The sequence below is a fragment of the Ovis canadensis genome, chromosome 4, assembly GCF_042477335.2.
Source record: "Ovis canadensis isolate MfBH-ARS-UI-01 breed Bighorn chromosome 4, ARS-UI_OviCan_v2, whole genome shotgun sequence".
NCBI classification, from domain to species: Eukaryota; Metazoa; Chordata; class Mammalia; order Artiodactyla; family Bovidae; genus Ovis; species Ovis canadensis.
Genome location: NC_091248.1, coordinates 65843288 through 65862143, shown reverse-complemented (window position 1 = coordinate 65862143; position 18856 = coordinate 65843288). Strand labels below are relative to the sequence as shown.

Sequence of the window (18856 nt, the reverse complement as noted above, 5' to 3'; positions counted from 1 at the left end):
ATCCTTTTTGAAAGCAAATATTTTATCAATTTGCATTTTCATAGTTTGTCTTACTATTTAAGAGATGCATAGTTTGGTTTGGTTAGCAAAAAAAATTAGCAATCCATTGAGCCAGCTGATGGTCTTTAAAGATGAACTGATATGAAAGACTACTGTAAATAAACAATCAGGTAGTATGTCTGTCACTTTCCTAGAGTTTTTTTTTTTAAAGGAAACTAAAACTAACATTTATTAAACACCTCTGCCTGCCTGAGCACTGGGCTAGTAGTGAAACATGATCTATGTTAAAAGAAGTACCTATTATCCTATCCATTCTCTACTTTAGTTCTAAGACTTGAAGCCTTAAATTTAAAAGAGGGATATTAGAAAAAAAATGTCTTACTGTGGCACTTAGGTTAAAATGTCAGACACCAATTCCTTCCAAAAATGTATGGTTGGGTAATTCTCAGAAAAAAAGAATGACTCAAACCTTGCTGCTTTGTTATAACCAAGAGCTACTAGTGCTACTAATAATATTCCTCATGCTGTTCTTCTTTTCCACAATTTTCTTCTTTGTTTGATGTTTTACCTTTTAACAACTGTGTATCAACTGCATCTAAGTATGGTACTAAATAAAGCAAGATTTAACTACTATTTAAGATTTAACTGCTGATGAGTCTACTATGCTGCTGCTGTTGCTAAGTCACTTCAGTCGTGTCCAACTCTGTGTGACCCCATAGACGGCAGCCCACCAGGCTCCGCTGTCCCTGGAATTCTCCAGGCAAGAACACTGGAGTGGGTTGCCATTTCCTTCTCCAATGCGTGAAAGTGAAAAGTCAAAGTGAAGTCACTGAGTCGTGTCCAACTCTCAGTGGCCCCATGGACTGCAGCCCACCAGGCTCCTCCGTCCGTGGGAGTTTCCGGGCAAGAGTACTGGAGTGGGGTGCCATTGCCTTCTCCGAAGTCTACTATATTGCCTGCTAAATTAGGCCTGCCTTTTCTTCACTTTTATAATCTGAATATCATTATTTTGATTTTGGAAAAAAAAACTCATAAAGAAATCATGCATTACTTCTTTAGCTTGGTATGAGAAATTATATGCCAAATGCCAGTCACTTTCATACCATCCTCAAGAATGTTACACACACTAAGTTCCCAAAAGTATACTACATAAAAAATTCTAATGTGCTTTGGGCTTTCCACACTACTCTAAATTTTCTGCTTTTTAAAATTTACATTTAAAATATTTTTCCTGTTTTTAATAAATGATTAAAAATTTTCACATTTTATCTATACTCTGCATTCTCTAAAATATTCTCAAATTAATAATTTCTACATAATGATATATAACTAAAAAAACTAAGAAAGTCCTTACTACATAATAATGGAAAGGGAAGACACGGACTAAAAGAAAGCTACTGTTTATGAACACTTTACAAATTCTGTAGGTTCACTGTGACAAATGAACATACTTTTTTAAATGTCAAAGAATATTAGATAAAACTTTTATTTTGAATGTGATTTACAGTCATAGGATAGGATCAAACTTAAAAATCACTTATAATTTACTGCTTGATCAAAATTAACATAAAAATATAACAAATTATATTTTCAATTCAAACTGACAAACCACTTTTTAAAGAAAAACATTCTGCCCTATACTATCATAATTCTTCCTACAGAGTACTGGCAAAGAAGGTAGTTACAGTGTGTCACAAATAGTTAAAAGCAACATTTTTAGGTAATTTGAATAAGGAACACATACGTTATTCAAAACAAATATTAGGGTTATTTTTTCTGAAAAGTTAGCTTGCAGATGAAAAGAAGAACCCCAAATCCGCATACTGTAATAGCCGTCCTCTTCAAAATCCTAGTATTCCATGTAGATACTTCTTCCATTAACGGTATATGAGTTGGATCATTTTCTCGTTCATTTTGTAACTAATGTTTAGTATGGAAAAAAGAAGAGTTAATGTACAGTACACTGAAAATAAAAATATCTTTGATTTAAAAGTATCAAAATATCCATGTTAATTCACTTGATTTAGATGTAACCTAAATGCAAGATTCCCATGGAAGATTTAAAGTCTTAAAAAATAGTTTTTCCTTCAACCAGGATCCGATTATAGTAGACTATTAGTTTTATATTAAAAATAAATGCTTCTACACATGAATACATTTTAAAATCACGTTTTTATGTCAAGAGATAAAGTTCCTTTAATGTCAAAGTTTCTGTTTCTACCTTTAAGGAATGACAATCATTTTTTTTTTCCTCCTGTATTAAATATCAACTGATTTCTTACCCAAAAAAGCAAACCATTCTTATAGAATACCTACAATACATAAAATTCAACAAAAACTAGAAGATTCGATGCTAATGCTAGAAGTATAACCCTTTATTTAAATATAGTTGCAGGAACAAATGTTAACAAAAATTTTAGTGGTTTTTTTTAGCACTTTCCAGCAATGAAATTACATGACTCAGTCAGTTTCTAAATCTCCATATTGGAACTTCTTGCTAAAGAAGTCCCCTCAACTCTGCAACTCTGTGTGTGTGTGTGTGTGTGTGTGGGGGGGGGGGTGCGGAGAAGATAGTTTAGTTGTTGGGGGAGAGGCAAAAGAGGGAGAACAAGCAGAAACCAGAAGATCCTTGAAAGATAAAAAGCATCAGGCACATTTATAGAGTGATATTTACTGGAAACATCCTGTGCTGGAGTGGTGACATAAATACTTTGAACCTTAGAAAAAATAACTACTTCTCAAATCTACACTGTAAATATTTAATTAAAGAACCCTGCAAAATTAATTTTAAATTTATAGTAGAAGATGGACTTCAATGCCAATTTCATTAATACTGTATTCTTGGTCTAGCTTCCAAATGGCTTCATTCAGCAACAGATTCCTTTTTGACACTGATGCTCCATTTACTGAATCCTGAGACAGTCATTCCTTTTATTAACCAATTACTTAGAATGACCCTTTCTGACAAGAGCCTGTCTGTGTGTTGGTTTGAAAGAGAATGATGTGGTGTTAGAGTCTGGCCTTGACCTCTCCCACCCTCTCTCTGTTACCTCCATATACTTATCTATGATAGCTCATATGTTTCTTTTTTTAAAAAAAATCCTTTGTTATTATTGGTAAACTGTTAAAATATTGTAAGTTTAACAGGCATGACTGCATACTCCCAAACCTGGAAGTCCTCACAGTTTTTTAAATAAAATCTTATTTTGATGATTATTGCTTGTTTAAGACTAATTCAAAAAAAACCAATGCACTAGCTTGCTGCAGAATTAAGACTTTCCTGCCCAAAGAATTATATCTATTGTTATCATGAACCAATAAATATGTTTTCAAGGCTAGTCCTTATATAGAAATGTACAGATTCAAGGTAGAAAAGACCAAAGAAAAAAGACCTTCCATTTAGCTAAAGAAAGTTGAAAAATTTCTCTTTAGGTATACACTATTAAAATAAATATTACTGTACCTGACTCAATTGTTTGTGTTTTAGAATCAGAGTTACACTTGAAAGCAGTAACTTTTTCATCCCTTCAGGAAAAATCTGATCTCTCTAATTTCATCTTACTCCTCTTATCTACTCTCCCTCCAAATGTTTTCAGTTCATCTTGGAGAAATCAAATCATTACCAATCCTGAGACAAAGATGTCTTAGGGACTATCTTACACTAAACATGAAAAGTTGATGCTTTGCAGAAAGTTTTACATAAATCCTTCCAAACTTCCCTTGGACCCCGTGAAAAACATCACATTAATAAGTAAAATCAATACCATTTCCCTTCAATTTTTCTGGATGATGGATATAGTAAACATGAATGGTGCTATAATTTTCATGTTGTAATCAAGTTCAGAAAGTATAAAATCATATTTTTGCAGGAGAAGGTTTATTTGGGGAGTGGAGTGGATTAAAGAAACACAAAAGTAGAAGGAGAGAGCATAATTAGAAAAGTACTGTGTAGCACAGTTGCCTGACATACAACAGGCACTCAAGTTTGTTGAATGAATAAATGTCAGAGATAATACAACTTCTAAGATAACTTTTTCTGGGAAGGAGTTATTGTCTACAAAAACTTTGAACTATATTGTTCATTTGCCCTATTTTACATGTTTTTATTCTCCTATAATTTTGCAGAATTTGCTTCAATTTTCTGCTCAGTTTTTAACAAGACTCCTTTTGACTGAACATATGTTAATAGCTAGAATGACAAATTACCTGGAATATGTATACAGTTATTTTGAGGAAAATAACTTTGATAAAATATTAATGAAAATATTAAATGATTATGGTATGAAACTATGAAAATTTAATGCATAATCTGATGTTCACATCAGATATTTCACAAAAACTTTTTAGATACCAAATATATTTATTAGACTTGGAGAACTCAAAGTGAGTTCTTTAGTAGAGTGAAAGTTTTCCTTTATTACCTACCTTCAACAGAGTTCTCTATTTTACCAGCTTAGATTTTGATATACTCAATTTTCTTAAACGGGAGAAAAATCACCTGTCCTTAAACCATGTATGTATAGAAGATACATACTTCTATATGAGTACAGAAACAAGAACCAAAAAAAGCCCATACTCTTTTAAAAAGTTAAATTTAAAAGATACTGGGTTGGCAAAAAAATCCATGTGGGTTTTTCAGTTACATCATATGGAAAAACCTTGAACGAGTTTTTTGGCCAACCCAATATTATAAAAAGTCTAGAAAATAGAAGGAATATTTCATCTACAACCCTACCTCATTAACAGGGCTAATAAACCTTTAATTTTTGGTATTTTTTAATATTTATACATAAAGAAAAATTAGAAATACAACATTTTGTCTTTAACAAGTTGATATTTGCTTTTCATTATATTTTTCAACTGGCTGCATACCATTATGACAAATGGCCATACCATAATTTATTAAATCATTTTCCTAGTATACTATACTTCCAGTACGAACAATTTTGGAATCATTCGACTAGTATTATTGAAAGATAAAATCATTTTTATAGTCCTTGCCACATCCTGCTAAACTGTTCTTGAAAGCTGTTTTAACATCAGTCTTACACGAAAATATTAGTTTGGTGAACTATAACCAGTAGTGAGTAGGATAATACATTCCCTGCTAATTTATAGGATGAAAATGATGTATCATTATTCTTTCAGTATGCATTTCATTAATGACCAACAAAGTGTCTTTCCTAGGTAAATTTCTTTCTTTGGAAATGGTCCTTTTCCCAGCTGTCTAGTGAGAACTTAAGTTGCTCTTGTTAGAACTGCTTCACTGTCTAACATGTGCTTAGTCGCTCAGTGGAGTCTGACTCTTTGCAACCCCATGGTCAGCAGCCTGCCAGGCTCCTCTGTCCATGGGGATTCTCCAGGAAAGAATACTGGAGTGGGTTGCCATCTCTCCTCCAAGGGATCTTCCCAACCCAGGGATCAAACCTAGGTCTCCCGCACTGTAAGCATTCTTTACCATCTGAGCCATCAGGGAAGCGCTCATTGACTAACATACTGTGCTGTAAATGATTTTTCCCACTTTAAATTTTAAATAGATACCTTCTGAATTAAGTATTTTAGCTTGCAGACCTCTTCACTCAAATCTTCAACATTACTAACCAGTTCTTCACAAACTGAAGTAAAATTCCGGGGAGAAGCCCATTCTAGTACTATCTGTTAATATTTTCAAAAGTTACATTTTAAACAATAAGAAACAACTTTTCACAACTTTAGATCCACAAAAGTTACACAATACTATGAAACATTAAATTATGTAACTGAAAAGCATTTTTTTATCAGGATAAATCCTGACACCGAAAGAACTGAGTAATTTTATACAAATAATTGAATCAGTTTCCTGAATGCATTTATTAAATACATGTAACTATGGAAACTAATATTAGTAATAATAATTATGTTGAATAAATAAAGTCATGAAGGTTTGAAGAATGACATGATTTCCATATCAGCATTATACAAAAATCATTGGAAAACAAATGCATTAAATATTTTTCACTACATACAAATAGCTAAAACTAAATCACATGAAAAAAACAAAACAAGTTTGCTTTAACGGGTCACTTACACTTTCTCTATTTAAAATTTCTTTCATTAAAAAATCCTTATATTGATGTGATTTTTAATAATCTCAACACACTGTTTTATTTCAACTTTCACTTGGGTCTCCTGTCACTTTATATTTTAAACAATTAAATTCCCTTTAAAAATAAATGGTGAGTTTAGTACACAAATCAGTTTTCTTTTTGGTCTGACTCATTTCTTTGAGGGCTGGAACATTAGTTTTTCAATTATTTCATATAAAAAGAAGTAATGTTAAATAAATTGACTTATTTAGATCTTGTGTGATTTTGTAGAAGATATAGTTTTACTAGATCATTATTATTTACTGAATTATCATTAAATTATCTGTAATGTTATTTGCATTTATACTTTTCTTCACTTAAATAATTTTTGTAGAATACCTTGTGAGAATTTATAGGCAACTCAGTAATAATGTTCTGTACAGCTTTTATTAAGTGGCCACACTGTTTGTTTAATTTCAGAAGAAAGTTGAGGAACTCATCACCACTAAAGAGAGGAAATAAACAAACAGAAATCACTGATATGAACAATTTACTCTATTTTACTTAGCTAGGTATTCACTGTCTAGTCATAACACTTATTATATTCTTTAAAAAGTATCTGTAGAATAGTAAATTTGTATTAGCAGATGAAATAAGACATTAAGCATACAAAGGAAACCAACTGTCTAGTCTTGAAGATCTCAAAGTTTGGGATAAGAGGCAGACCTACTATTATAACCAAATTATTCACAGGGACATATGAAGAAGGAACATAAAAGTCCTAGTATTTGAGTGTCTATTATGTGAAGGCACTGCATTTGATTTTACATTTATTATTTTTTAAATTCCTTCCAACAGCTCCAGTAAGGTATATGTTATTAACAGTAATTTACAGTTGAGATATCTAAAATTCAAGAGATAATGAACCTAGCATAAGTTGGAATGAGGCATCTTCCCTGGTGGCTCAATGGTAAAGAATCTGGCTGCCGATGCAGGAGACATAGGATACGTGGGGTTTGATCCTTGGGTCAGGAAGATCAGATCCCTTGGAGAAGGAAATGGTAACCCACTCCAATACTCTTGCCTGAGAAATCCTGTGTACACAGGAGACCAGAGGGCTACAGTCCACAGGGTTGCAACAACAACATAACTGGGAAGAGGGATTTCATAACATTTCAGAGAGTTCATACTTGAACTGAGTCTGGAGCTTTTTTTAAGCTTGTCAAGTACATAGGAAGAGAAGAGATTCTGGATGGAGAGAATAGCAGGTGTGGAAGTATGGGGTTAGGAGGTCTCCAAAGTATAACTAAAGCACAATCATGTGAAAGTCATAAAAAAAGAGGTTATATGGGATCATTTATTTAAGGAACTTTTGTGACATGCTAAGGAATGGAATATTATTTTCTGGATAATGTACAGTTACTAAGGGACTTTAAACAGGGAAGTAGAAAATCAGACTTTCGTATGAGAGTTTATTTGGGGTATGGTGTGGATTAAAAGGAAAACAAAAGTAGAAGTATAGAGAATAATTAGGAGATAGTTTAAGAAATGTTCAGGAGAATAAACTGAAAAAAAAAAACTTGGTGATGGACTGCATGTAAAAGGAAAGGAAAGGTCTAGGGTGATTCTAACTTCCTTGGTTTCAGTGGAAAATGGCACTGCCAAGCAGGGAAGTGAATTTGGGGGTGGGTAGTAAAGAAATAAGTGGGGTAAAGAGAGAACAATAGAGCATAATAATTAAGAATATAGACTCTAGCATCAGGAAACCCCGAGTTTGAATACAACTTCCACAGCGTTATGATCTCAGGCAAACCTAATCTTCAGCCAAATATTGCCATATCTCTAGAACTGAGATAACAGGACTGTCAGGAGGACCGAAAAGTGAAAGTCGCTCAGTTGTGTCCGACTCTTTGCAACCCCGTGGACTATAAAGTCCATGGAATTCTCCAGGCCAGAATACTGGAATGGGTCATCTATCCCTTCTCCAGGGGATCTTCCCAATCCAGGAATTGCATTGCAGGTGGATTCTTTTCTAGCTGACCACCAGGGAAGGAGGACTTAGGAGATATTATATGAAAAGCACATAGTATTTAATCTAGTACACAGATGGCATTCAAACAAACTTAATAATGTTGATAATGGCAATGATATGAGTCATGTAGGTGCAGTGATCAGTTAGTAGTAGAAAACGTCAGTCTTGTAGGTATTTTTCCTGGGGTCTACAGACTGACTCATGAGGCTACAAAGAATTCAGGGATCTGGTGAACTTATATGGGGAAAAATTACATCTTTATTTTCACTAACCACTAAAAGAATTTCAGTATTACCTTCAACAGTGAATACAGGCACAAACAACAGAAGTATCAGAAGTGTCTATAGTTTGCTAACCAATAGAAATCAAAACAATGATCATGGAGAAGGCCACCAAGAAAAAAGATACATATTGTAAAGAGGGGCGAATTGATAGGGGTTTAAGGAAAAAAGCTATCAAAGTAAAAGTAGCCTGAGAAAAAGAAAATCAGGAGTAATTTCTATTATGAAAGGTAAAGAAAGGAACAGATTCAAGATGGAGGGAAAAAGTCAAGCATGTTAAATAATCAGGATTAATCCACTAATTCTGACAATGAAGAGACACTGATGACTAGATTAGTTTCAAAGACAGAAGCCAACTTGTTGTGAAATCTGCAAAGAGACTAACACAAGCTAATAGAAAGGGTAATAGGTAACTCAAAGAAAAAGAAAAAATGAAAAATTTGATGAATAAACAATTATAATAAAAATAAGTTATGTTTCAGTGGAATGACAAAAATTAGGAAGATGATTAATATCAAGAGCTGACAAATCTGCAAGATGACCTTTCTGGAGTGTTACTTAGTGGGATCTATTATAACAACAACTTACACACATTCTAATACAATAGGGCCACAGTTGAAATAAGCAAATACTATTATAAACAAAATTACATAGTCTTAATGAATGAAAGGCAAATATATACCTTTCTTGTGATGTATAATTTTCAGGGCTACTGAATATCGATAGGCAAGTTATAAAAAACACAACTTTTATGCCTTTTACCATCACTGTGTGAATGGATGCCCAGCCCCCACCCTAGAGCTATACAACCTACATACCTTTACATGGAATGCCTGATAATTCTGAACTTATTTAAAGAATTCCAGATAAGCAGATATGGCATAGGTATGGTAGACTATATCATTTGATCAAACTGTCATGTCTCTTTTACCGAGCTAGATACTACCAGGCTTCTCTCTGCCAGAGGATTACATTTCATGTCCGAAAGACATGAGGCTTGGCCAATGACTTGCTTTGGCAAATAAAATATGACTGGAAGTGACTGTGTCATTTTTGAACAGATGCTCTAAGAGCCACTGACTGGTTCTGCCAGCTCTCTTTTCCCTTTGCCACAAGAGCAGCATATCTGAGGTGGGGCTGTTTCTCCAGCCTATTGGCAGAATAATAAGGAAGAGATTCACTGCAGCTGATCCATGATATAGATGGATCACATATTTCTGATCAAGAAATAAATTTTGTCACTATAAGTCAACTTAGATTTAGAAGTTATTTGTTACTGCAGCACAAAAAGTGTAAGTTGGCTGAAACAATAGGCCACATTTAAAAATTTTGAAGCTAAGGATGAGGACAAAATTTATACTTTATACATTTTATTTTGTATTTGGGTATAGTTGATTAACAAACAATGTTGTGATAGTTTCAGATGAACAGTGAAGGGAATCAGCCATACATAAAACTTGTATCCATTTTCTCCCAAAACATAGGTACTCCAAATGGAAGAACCATGTGCTCACTGTAGACTATCTGGAAAAATTAAAATAACCAATACTTTAATCACACAAATATAATGACTGGTATTATTTTCTTCCAGAATATTATAAAGGAACTAAGTATTTCTCATATGCATACATACAACTGGCATTATAACTCACACTCCATTTTATATTTGCCTTTTCTATAAGTATTTTTCCGTGACATTAAGTCTCAAAATAATTTAAGTGACAGAATAAAATCATTATATTGATGTAATGTAATCCAACCATCCACTTAACGTTAAATATTTGGAGTTTCCAAGTTTAGAACAGTTATAAATCATAGATGTGAACAATGTATTTTTATGTGAAAATTTGCATCTATGCACTTTTTTTTTTTAAGGAGAAATCATTTTCTAAGTGGCATAATTTTGAGATGCCTTTGATACGCTCAAGTAGATATCAGGCTTGGAGAAAAGGTTTGGGCAGAAACTGCTGAAAATGTCAAGACATGGGTGAAACTTAGTTATTTCTGTTCAAAAAAAAAATCTCAAAGTAGTAATGAAATGGTGATCAGTATTTTTAAATTGCATTCTCTAATTCTGAAAACATACTAAGGCTAACTATAGAAGAAAGTAAAAGTACCGTGCATGTGTACTCTTGTAACAGACTATTTTATAAAATTAAACACATAGAAGAAAAGTATTTTAAAACAAATCAGTAGCTAAATTGTTAAAGTCACATTACCAGAAGATTATAATCAATCAGTTCAACTTTTCCTGCTGTTAGTTTTCTTATGACTTGATGACTAATTTCTTCTTTAAAGAATGACTTTGAACAAATGGAAAGTAAAACCTTTTCCATAACAGCGTGTAAACAAAGTCTGTGATTTAATAACAAGGTCAAATTCCTGAAATATATGTCTGCTAGTTTTATTTTTTAAAAAATTTAGCAGTTGTAATATGTGAACCATTCAGGACTCTATACATTCTTTAAATCTATTAAGCCTCACAGTGAAAATTCATAGAGGCAACTCTGACATCCTATAAATAAATTATATTAGAATTTTAATTTGCAATTCAGTCATGTTGAACTTAGAATATTCCTTCATAGAAGCAATACATTAAAAAAGTAAAGACAGTGAACAAAAAGATTCAAGGTTTTCTGATTTAAGTCATCATCACAACTGAAATCCTTTACAATGTACTTACATATTCAAGAGTTGTGGTTATTTTGAAACAGCGATGAAACATTATTTTGAATATAGATCATCTTGTTATAAGGAGGTATAGTTAGAGAAAGGGAAATAATTTTGCAATAACATTCTTAAAGAAACCTGCATCATCTAAATTATTCACTGCGAGACTTCTCTGAATTCTACAATGGCATGGAAACTTACTGTTCCTGTGTTTAATTAATGTCTCTCATAGCTGCAATGTTAGTTTTAGGCAGGCTACACTAGTGATGCTACTCCTGCACTTTGATGTGTTGTATTTTATAGCATATAACTTGGATGAACCTCAGGGAAATTAGGCTGATAGAAAAAAGACAAACAAAGATGGAAAAATACTCCAGGTGCGATGCATGAGCAGGGTGCTCGGGGCTGGTGCACTGGGATGACCCTGAGGGATGGGATGGGGAGGGAGGTGGGAGGGAGGGTCAGGATGGGGAACACGTGCACACCCGCGGCTGATCCATGTGAATGTATGGCAGAAACCACCATGATATTGTAAAGTAATTAGCCTCCAATTAAAATAAAAATGGAAAAATACCATATGACTGCATTTAATTTATGTAATGTTCATGATATAACATCTTTATAAAGATGGATAACAAATTATTGTTGCTAGTTTTAGGGATGGGGGAGAGGTGGTGGGAGTTATGAAGGGGTAGTACAAGGTGGCCTTGTGGTGATGGTATGTTAAGTATATTGATTGCGGCGGTGGTTATGTGAAGCTACACACATGATAAAATTGCATAGAGCTACATACACACACAAATAAGCACAAGTACAACTAGTGAAATACAAATAAACTATGTAAATTATATCAATGTCAGTTTTCTGGTTTTGTTAGTGTACTATAGTTAGGCAAGATATTAGACCAGGTAAGAATGGGTGAAGAAGGGTGCATAGAACATTCCTATACTTCTCTGCAATTTCTTGTGAATCTATAATTAATTCAAATAAAAAGTTAAAAAAATGATTTAATATTGTGCAATATGTTTAAAAAATCAAACACTATTATTTTCAAAATAACTTTAATTACTAATATTACTAATAATCAGTGCTTGACAAGTTTATAATATTAAAAAGGAACTTTATATATTGATAACATAATTTCATAAATCATTAAGGCTGAAAATAGAGCTGAGCTACATGAGAAACACATTTTTATTGCCATAAGCAAAAATATTACCTTTAAATTTTCAACTTGATACTTAAATGATTAAAGAGAGTAAGAGATACACTATGAAAAATGCAAGATCTTTTAAATAGCTTGTTTAAAAAAATGCAATGAAAAAATAAAACAAAAATGTTTCTATGTGAATTAAGAAAATGCACTGTTTTGCTTCTTGGTATTGGTAAAACCTGCCTTGTAAAGTACTTTCTATCTCAGAACACGGTGTATAGCAAAATGAACTACCCATATCTCTGGAAAAACTATGGTATCAAGTAAAATAACTCAGACATTATCAAAATTCAACTGAAAAGGAAAGGTGGTTCTAAACAGTATTAATGTAAACCAGTAAGTTAACTTTACCTGATTTCCAACTTTGCCACTTCAGGTAATTCTCCAAATTTTATCTCTTCTACTTCCAGTTCTTTAAGGGCAGCCATAATTTTCTGCTGATCTCTACTGGTAATTCCATTCTAAGCAGAAATGATTTCAAGGTGCAGTAAGGTAGTCATGAAGAAGTGAAGTGAAAGTTGCTCAGCTGAGTCCGACTCTTTTGTGACCCCATGGACTATACAGTCCATGGAATTCTCCAGGCCAGTATACTGGAGTGGGTAGCCTTTCCCTTCTCCAGGGGATCTTCCCAACCCAGGGATCAAACCCAGGTCTCCAGCATTGTAGGCAGATTTTTTAACCAGCTGAGCCACAAGGGAATCCCCAAGGTAGTCAAACTTGTATAAAATTTGAAATTGCTGAACAAGATCTACCTGATTAATTCTCATCTTGAAAAAAATGCATATTGAAAAAAATGATACTGAAAAATATACAAATTTGCTTGTAATTGGGCTGACAAAGTTACATCATTAAAATATTTAGCTACATAGTGACTACAGTCAATTTTTTATGTTATATAACAATGTGATAGATGCTAAAACAAATGACTAGGTTTTAATATACAGTATAAACTTTCCAGAAAATCACAGTAAAATAATTTTTCCTACAAAATATTATCAGTGATTAAATGAGAATTAAGTCTTCCTTTTGCCTGTATTCTACCTTTAGTATTAACTAAATTTTCTATCCTGGATTTATCTATATAGTTTGATTTTCAGTGATGCTGAAGATTTCAAGTTTCCAATGTGTTCATACAGGGAGATCATTCCTTTTTATTATTTTATGTATTAAAGTATCTTTGATGTTTCCCACAGCTATTTTCAAATTGTTACTAATAATACTTGATGGCAAAATAACTGATCATTTGAGAACCTAGCAAAAGGCAATATTTGAACAATACATTTTTAAGCCCCCATGTATAAAAAAATCACCTCTTATTTCTGAGTAATCTGTTTTATATAGTGTTACAAATCTATTTCATATTTAGAAACATAGCACCAGTTTTAGTTGAGATGTCTTAACTAGTATGAAGGAAAAAAATACCACCTTTAAGTCTTCAAATATTGAGGCAAATTAATACTATAATAGAAAATTTTAGATATGGTTATCCATAAGCATATCTAATGAGGAACCTAGCAAAAGATAACTCACAGTCTATAGCTGTAAAATTTTTAAAATATAAAATGAAAGGATTCAAAATATTAAAACTATGAAAGAATGTCTGGGGTTTTGAAATTGATACTAACCTTTGCAAGCTCATCTTTCCTCATGGTCAAAAGATGTCTTAAAGTTATTTCCCTTTCCTGTAGAAAAGGAAAAAAAATGCCACCTTCAATATAAATGAAATAGTGGAAGGGGAAGTAGGCAAGTATACACATAGGCTAGTCAGTTATATGCTACCCTCCCAAACAACTTTCAGCTTTCTAGAGGAGACAGCATATGCAGGTGTACAGCTGTATTACTGGGTAGATAGTAGTAAGTGTAATAATATGTATAATGACCTAAAAAACATACATATAGCTAGTTTTCCAGAGTAAAAAAACGGTTACAACTTTTACTTTCTTACATAAATAGCTCTATAAAATTTGATAGAAATTATGTTTTATGAGTAGTCAAAATTTATAACTGTATAAGATTTAACAATCAATAACACTTAGTTTTATTAAATAATTCTCAAATAGGAAGTTTCAAGATTGTACAATGAAACCCAATTCTAAACAACAAACCACCTAATCGAATGCGCATTCCTAGGGAGAGCCTATCTAGAACAGTGCTTTACTGCTGCAGCATCAGCTAAATGGCTGAGAACTGCCATCGACGCAAACTCCATAACGCATGCTTAAAATACCTACAACAGTGCTTGTCATAGGATCTAATTTAATATCTATGACACTCCTACACTAGGTATTACCATTCTTTTGGGAAAAAAAGAGATTTAAGTAATACATTTCAGTTAATAATCATTAGAGCAAGACTCCCATACCAGGTTTGTTCGGTTTAAAATCTTGCTGCTCCTAATATTCTATACAGGAAGATTGGCAACCGGAAAAACACCCTAAGGCATAGGTTTACATGGAGTTCTGCAAAGCTATGAGCAATGGGTAAGAGCCTGATTCTAATTTCTGTAAATTTTTATAATACATTTTCAAAATGCTTCCAAGTTTAAAATGGGATGTACTATAAGTTATGCAGAAAAGTGCATGTCACTCTTTCATAAGCATGCTTATGAATTAACGTTACATTAATTTAATGTTATGTTAATCAATCAATAAACATGCATACACAGTTCATTGTAGTTCATACAAAATCTTACCTTCAATAAATCTGTCATATGTTCAAGTCCAAGACCATGTAAAAATATTTCCAGATCTCCAAATGCTGTATATGAACTATACATATTTATAGCAATGTCAATTTCAGAACAGACTATAAGTGTACAAATAATAAATATATATTTTAATGTACAAAAGAGAATAAGAATGATTGAGTCTATGTAGAATATACAGGTATACCTAGTTTTAATTGTGCTTTACTTTATTGCTTTACTTGCAAACATTTGATTTTTTATAAATTGAAGGTTTGTGGCAACCCTCTGTCAATCAAGTCTATTGGTACCATTTCTTCAATGGCATCTGCTCATTTTGTGTATCTGTGTCACACTTTTGTAATACATGAAATATTTCAAACTTTCTCATTATTATTATGTTTGTTACAGTGATTCGATATTGCTATTACAACTTGCTGAAGGCTCAGATGATGGTTACCATTTTTTAGAAATAAAGCATTTTAAATTAATACATGTACATTGTTTTTGTGGGGCCCTGGTAGCTCAGATGGTAAAGAATCTGCCAGCAATGCAGGAAACCCGGGTTCAACCCCTGGGTCAGGGAATGGCTACCCACTCCAGTATTTCTGTCTGGAGAATTCCATGGACCGAGGAGCCTAGCAGGCTACAGTCCACAGGGTCACAAAGTGTCAGACACCATTGAGTGGCTAACACTTTCACTTTTTTCACATTGATTTTGTAGACAGAACGCTACTGCACACTTTAAAAGACTATGTGCATGTGTGCTAAGTCGCTTCAGTCGTGTCCACCTCTTTGCAACCCTATGGACTGTAGCCTGCCAGGCTTCCCATCCATGGGATTCTCCAGGCAAGAATACTAGAGTGGGTTGCAGTGCCGTGGCCCCCCTCCTCCAGGGGATCTTCCCAACCCAGGGACTGAACCCATATCTCTTAGGTCTCCTGCATTGGCAGGTGGATTCTTTACCACTAGTGCCACCTGGGCTACAGTATAGTGTAAATACGACTTGTAAATTTGTGTAACTCACTTTATTATGACATTTGCTTTATTGTGGTAGTCTGGAATGTACACCAATATCTCTGAAATATGCCTATATCTGCAAATTTGATCTATGTTATACAAAGGAATAAGAAATGTTTCTTGAATGAAGATTTAAGTAAACAGAGAAAATGGTGATAGTAAAATGAAACTCATCTTTCCTAAGAAGGAAAATATTTGCCAATATTTATACAGTGAACCCTGGAACAACACGGTTTGGACTGTGCGGGTCCACTTATACATGGATCTTTTTCAATAGTAAATACTACAGTAGTATACAGTCATGGATGTGAATTCATGGATGTGGAACTGCAGATATGGAGGAACCTTGGATACAGACTTTCCAAGGGGGACGGTCAGCATCCCCAACCCCCAGAATGTTCACAGGGAAACTATATTCCTTATAAGAGCTCTGGGCATGAAAATCTCTTTAATTGTAGGAAGTAAAAATTTACAACAATTTTAAAATGTAGGTAAATAGAGAATAATGTTGTGGCTATGTATTGAACAATTGTGTTCGGGGGTGGGGTGGGGGCGGAAACATTTTTATTTTTAGCTTATAAAATCAGAAATCTGCTGTAAAGAATTAGAAAGCAAAGTGCAATCTAGTTTGAACACTAACAAAACCATAACCTTAGAACCTTTTAGAAATAAACTGTATTGTTGATATTTTATTTAAAGTAAAAAATAATTCTCTTTACTGTTTATATATATATATAAAACTTTTCTAAAATTCTGGAGAACCAAACACTCAAAATTCATACATTTTTAAGTAGTATTTTAAAATACTCGTAAAAGCTTAAAATATTGTACATTTCAAATGTCATCACTTGACTATAAGTAATAAAAACACACAATTTTTACTCATTTATAGGTACTGAACAAAAACATGCTATGTTACCTAAATATGTGATCTTTTTCTTTATCAGAATCTGTTCTCAATAGTTTACTAATAGACTCTTCTTTAGTTAGCTGGTGAAGCTTTCCTTCCAAAGGATTTAAAGTCAAGGAAAGAAAATTGAAGATCTGAAAAAGTTATAAGAATTAAAGCAAGATAGTAATTAATAATATTTTCAACAAAATATACAACAAAACTAAAAATTCCATTTTGGTAAGTTAAGTCAGAAAGACTAAGTACTCAGGTAGTATTTTAAATACATTATTAAACAGAGAGAAAATAAGAAGCATGACTAAGGTACATAAACCTCAACTGTACATCTTAAAGAGATGTGAAATTCCTTAGTTTTTGAAAACTTCTTAGTTCTAACTTTTCAGTAAGTTAAGGTTAAGTCATATAATCAGTCAAGATACAAAATCAAATCTCACTTCAGGAAACAATTTATGACTCAAAATAATCTTTGATATTCATACATTTCTTAGTATGTCAAATTCAGTATCATCCACCCTAAATTTAATAATGCAGTATATTAATGAAAAGTTTTCAAATTTTCAAAGCTTAGGAGAAAAACTGTAAATTTCTTTTTAAAGATTCACAGGGCTTCAGTGATTAGCACTTACACCAGAATAATATTGGAAATGTAGATATGAATTATAAAATGATAGGCATGTTTATAGGCTGCTTTAAAATTGAGGAAGTTATTTTACATGCAATAAAAATGACATGGTCTGACTACTGTATGGTGGAAACTTTGGAATGTCATAAGCTTCCAAAATCAGAAACTCAGTTTTAGAAGATCTTGAACTATATTACTTAGATTTAGAGTTGTACTGTATTTTATCCTTGCTTAGAAATTACAGACCTTTGGCTGAAAGCTTTCATATTTAGACCAAAAGTTTATATCAATAAAATTATTCACTGTATGGCAAATGTTTACTATTGACTTTATTATCTGAATTTCAGTAAATCATATACTCCCATGTTATTACTTTATACCTTGTCAAATGTATAGGAGTAAATGTAGTTCAAAGGATTTAATTTTTAAATTGTCTAATATGTGTTAATTAAAGTTTAAAAACAATAGTTTACATGTGCAAATTTTGAAATTTTACTAGCTGTGTTAATACACTAATTTTTGAAAATTAATTTTTGAAAATCAGTTGGAAGTGCTTAAATAAACAGTCTGTTACAATTTTATTTCTAGGGCCAGATGAGACTTTATTATCCCTTTATATAGCTTTTAAATTACCACATCATAAATGCCTCTTATTTAGTAAAAAGATAAATACTCTAGTAAACTAAAGTTTTCATTACCTGGCTGGGAGAAAATTACATACTGAAACATTCAGTAATAGATAACTTATTATTATAGTAGCGAGTTCTAACAAAATCATACAAAAGTTTTACAAACAATAATGTAAACTAAGAAAAATTAGCTAAATAACAGGATACCTCGAGATGTTTATTTCTTTTTGCAATTTCACTTGGTGTCTTTCCATCTTTGGTTTGTATCATTTTATTAGCTCCAAGTTCAAGCAACTTCAAAACTACATTTTTATGACCCTGACGTGCTGCCCATGTTAAAGCCTGTAAGTGGGGGAAAAAAAGATTGTTTAAAGAGAGGGAGTACATATGACACAGAGAAGAAAATTTCTCAACAGTATTTATGGCACAATAAAAAAGTGAACATGGTTAATTAATGGAATGATGCAATCTTATCATTTCACAATATAATGTAAACATATTTCCAATGTTGTAATCGCAAAGCAGACTGCCAGTGTTCACTGATTTTGTAAAACCAAATAATGTCTTAGTCAAGTGAAATTACAGAGTAAAATGATTTATCTACCAATCAGAGAACTGTTTTCTATAAAAAGGAATTCTATTTGTAGTCTAATAGAATCCAGGCTTTGCTATGTGTTACAGTTTCTTTTGTTAAGGGTGCTGACCAACAAAGGCAGATAATTTCTTTTTTC

The 18856-nt window shown here is 32.7% G+C and overlaps 1 protein-coding gene across 1 annotated transcript in view; it reads right to left on the bottom strand.

Annotated features, from left to right (window-relative positions):
* Positions 1-1523: 1523 nt before the first annotated feature.
* The window catches only part of ASZ1 (ankyrin repeat, SAM and basic leucine zipper domain containing 1), a 68378-nt gene continuing 51045 nt past the window's right edge, over positions 1524-18856 (bottom strand). Inside the window, exons 6-13 of the mRNA XM_069587946.1 lie at positions 18333-18467; positions 16884-17008; positions 14954-15029; positions 13887-13943; positions 12613-12722; positions 6465-6570; positions 5542-5655; positions 1524-1920 (exon numbers count right to left, since the gene is read on the bottom strand). Of these exons, the coding sequence (XP_069444047.1) occupies positions 1768-1920; positions 5542-5655; positions 6465-6570; positions 12613-12722; positions 13887-13943; positions 14954-15029; positions 16884-17008; positions 18333-18467 (876 nt within the window). The 3' untranslated portion in view covers positions 1524-1767. The remainder of the gene's footprint in view (positions 1921-5541; positions 5656-6464; positions 6571-12612; positions 12723-13886; positions 13944-14953; positions 15030-16883; positions 17009-18332; positions 18468-18856) is intronic.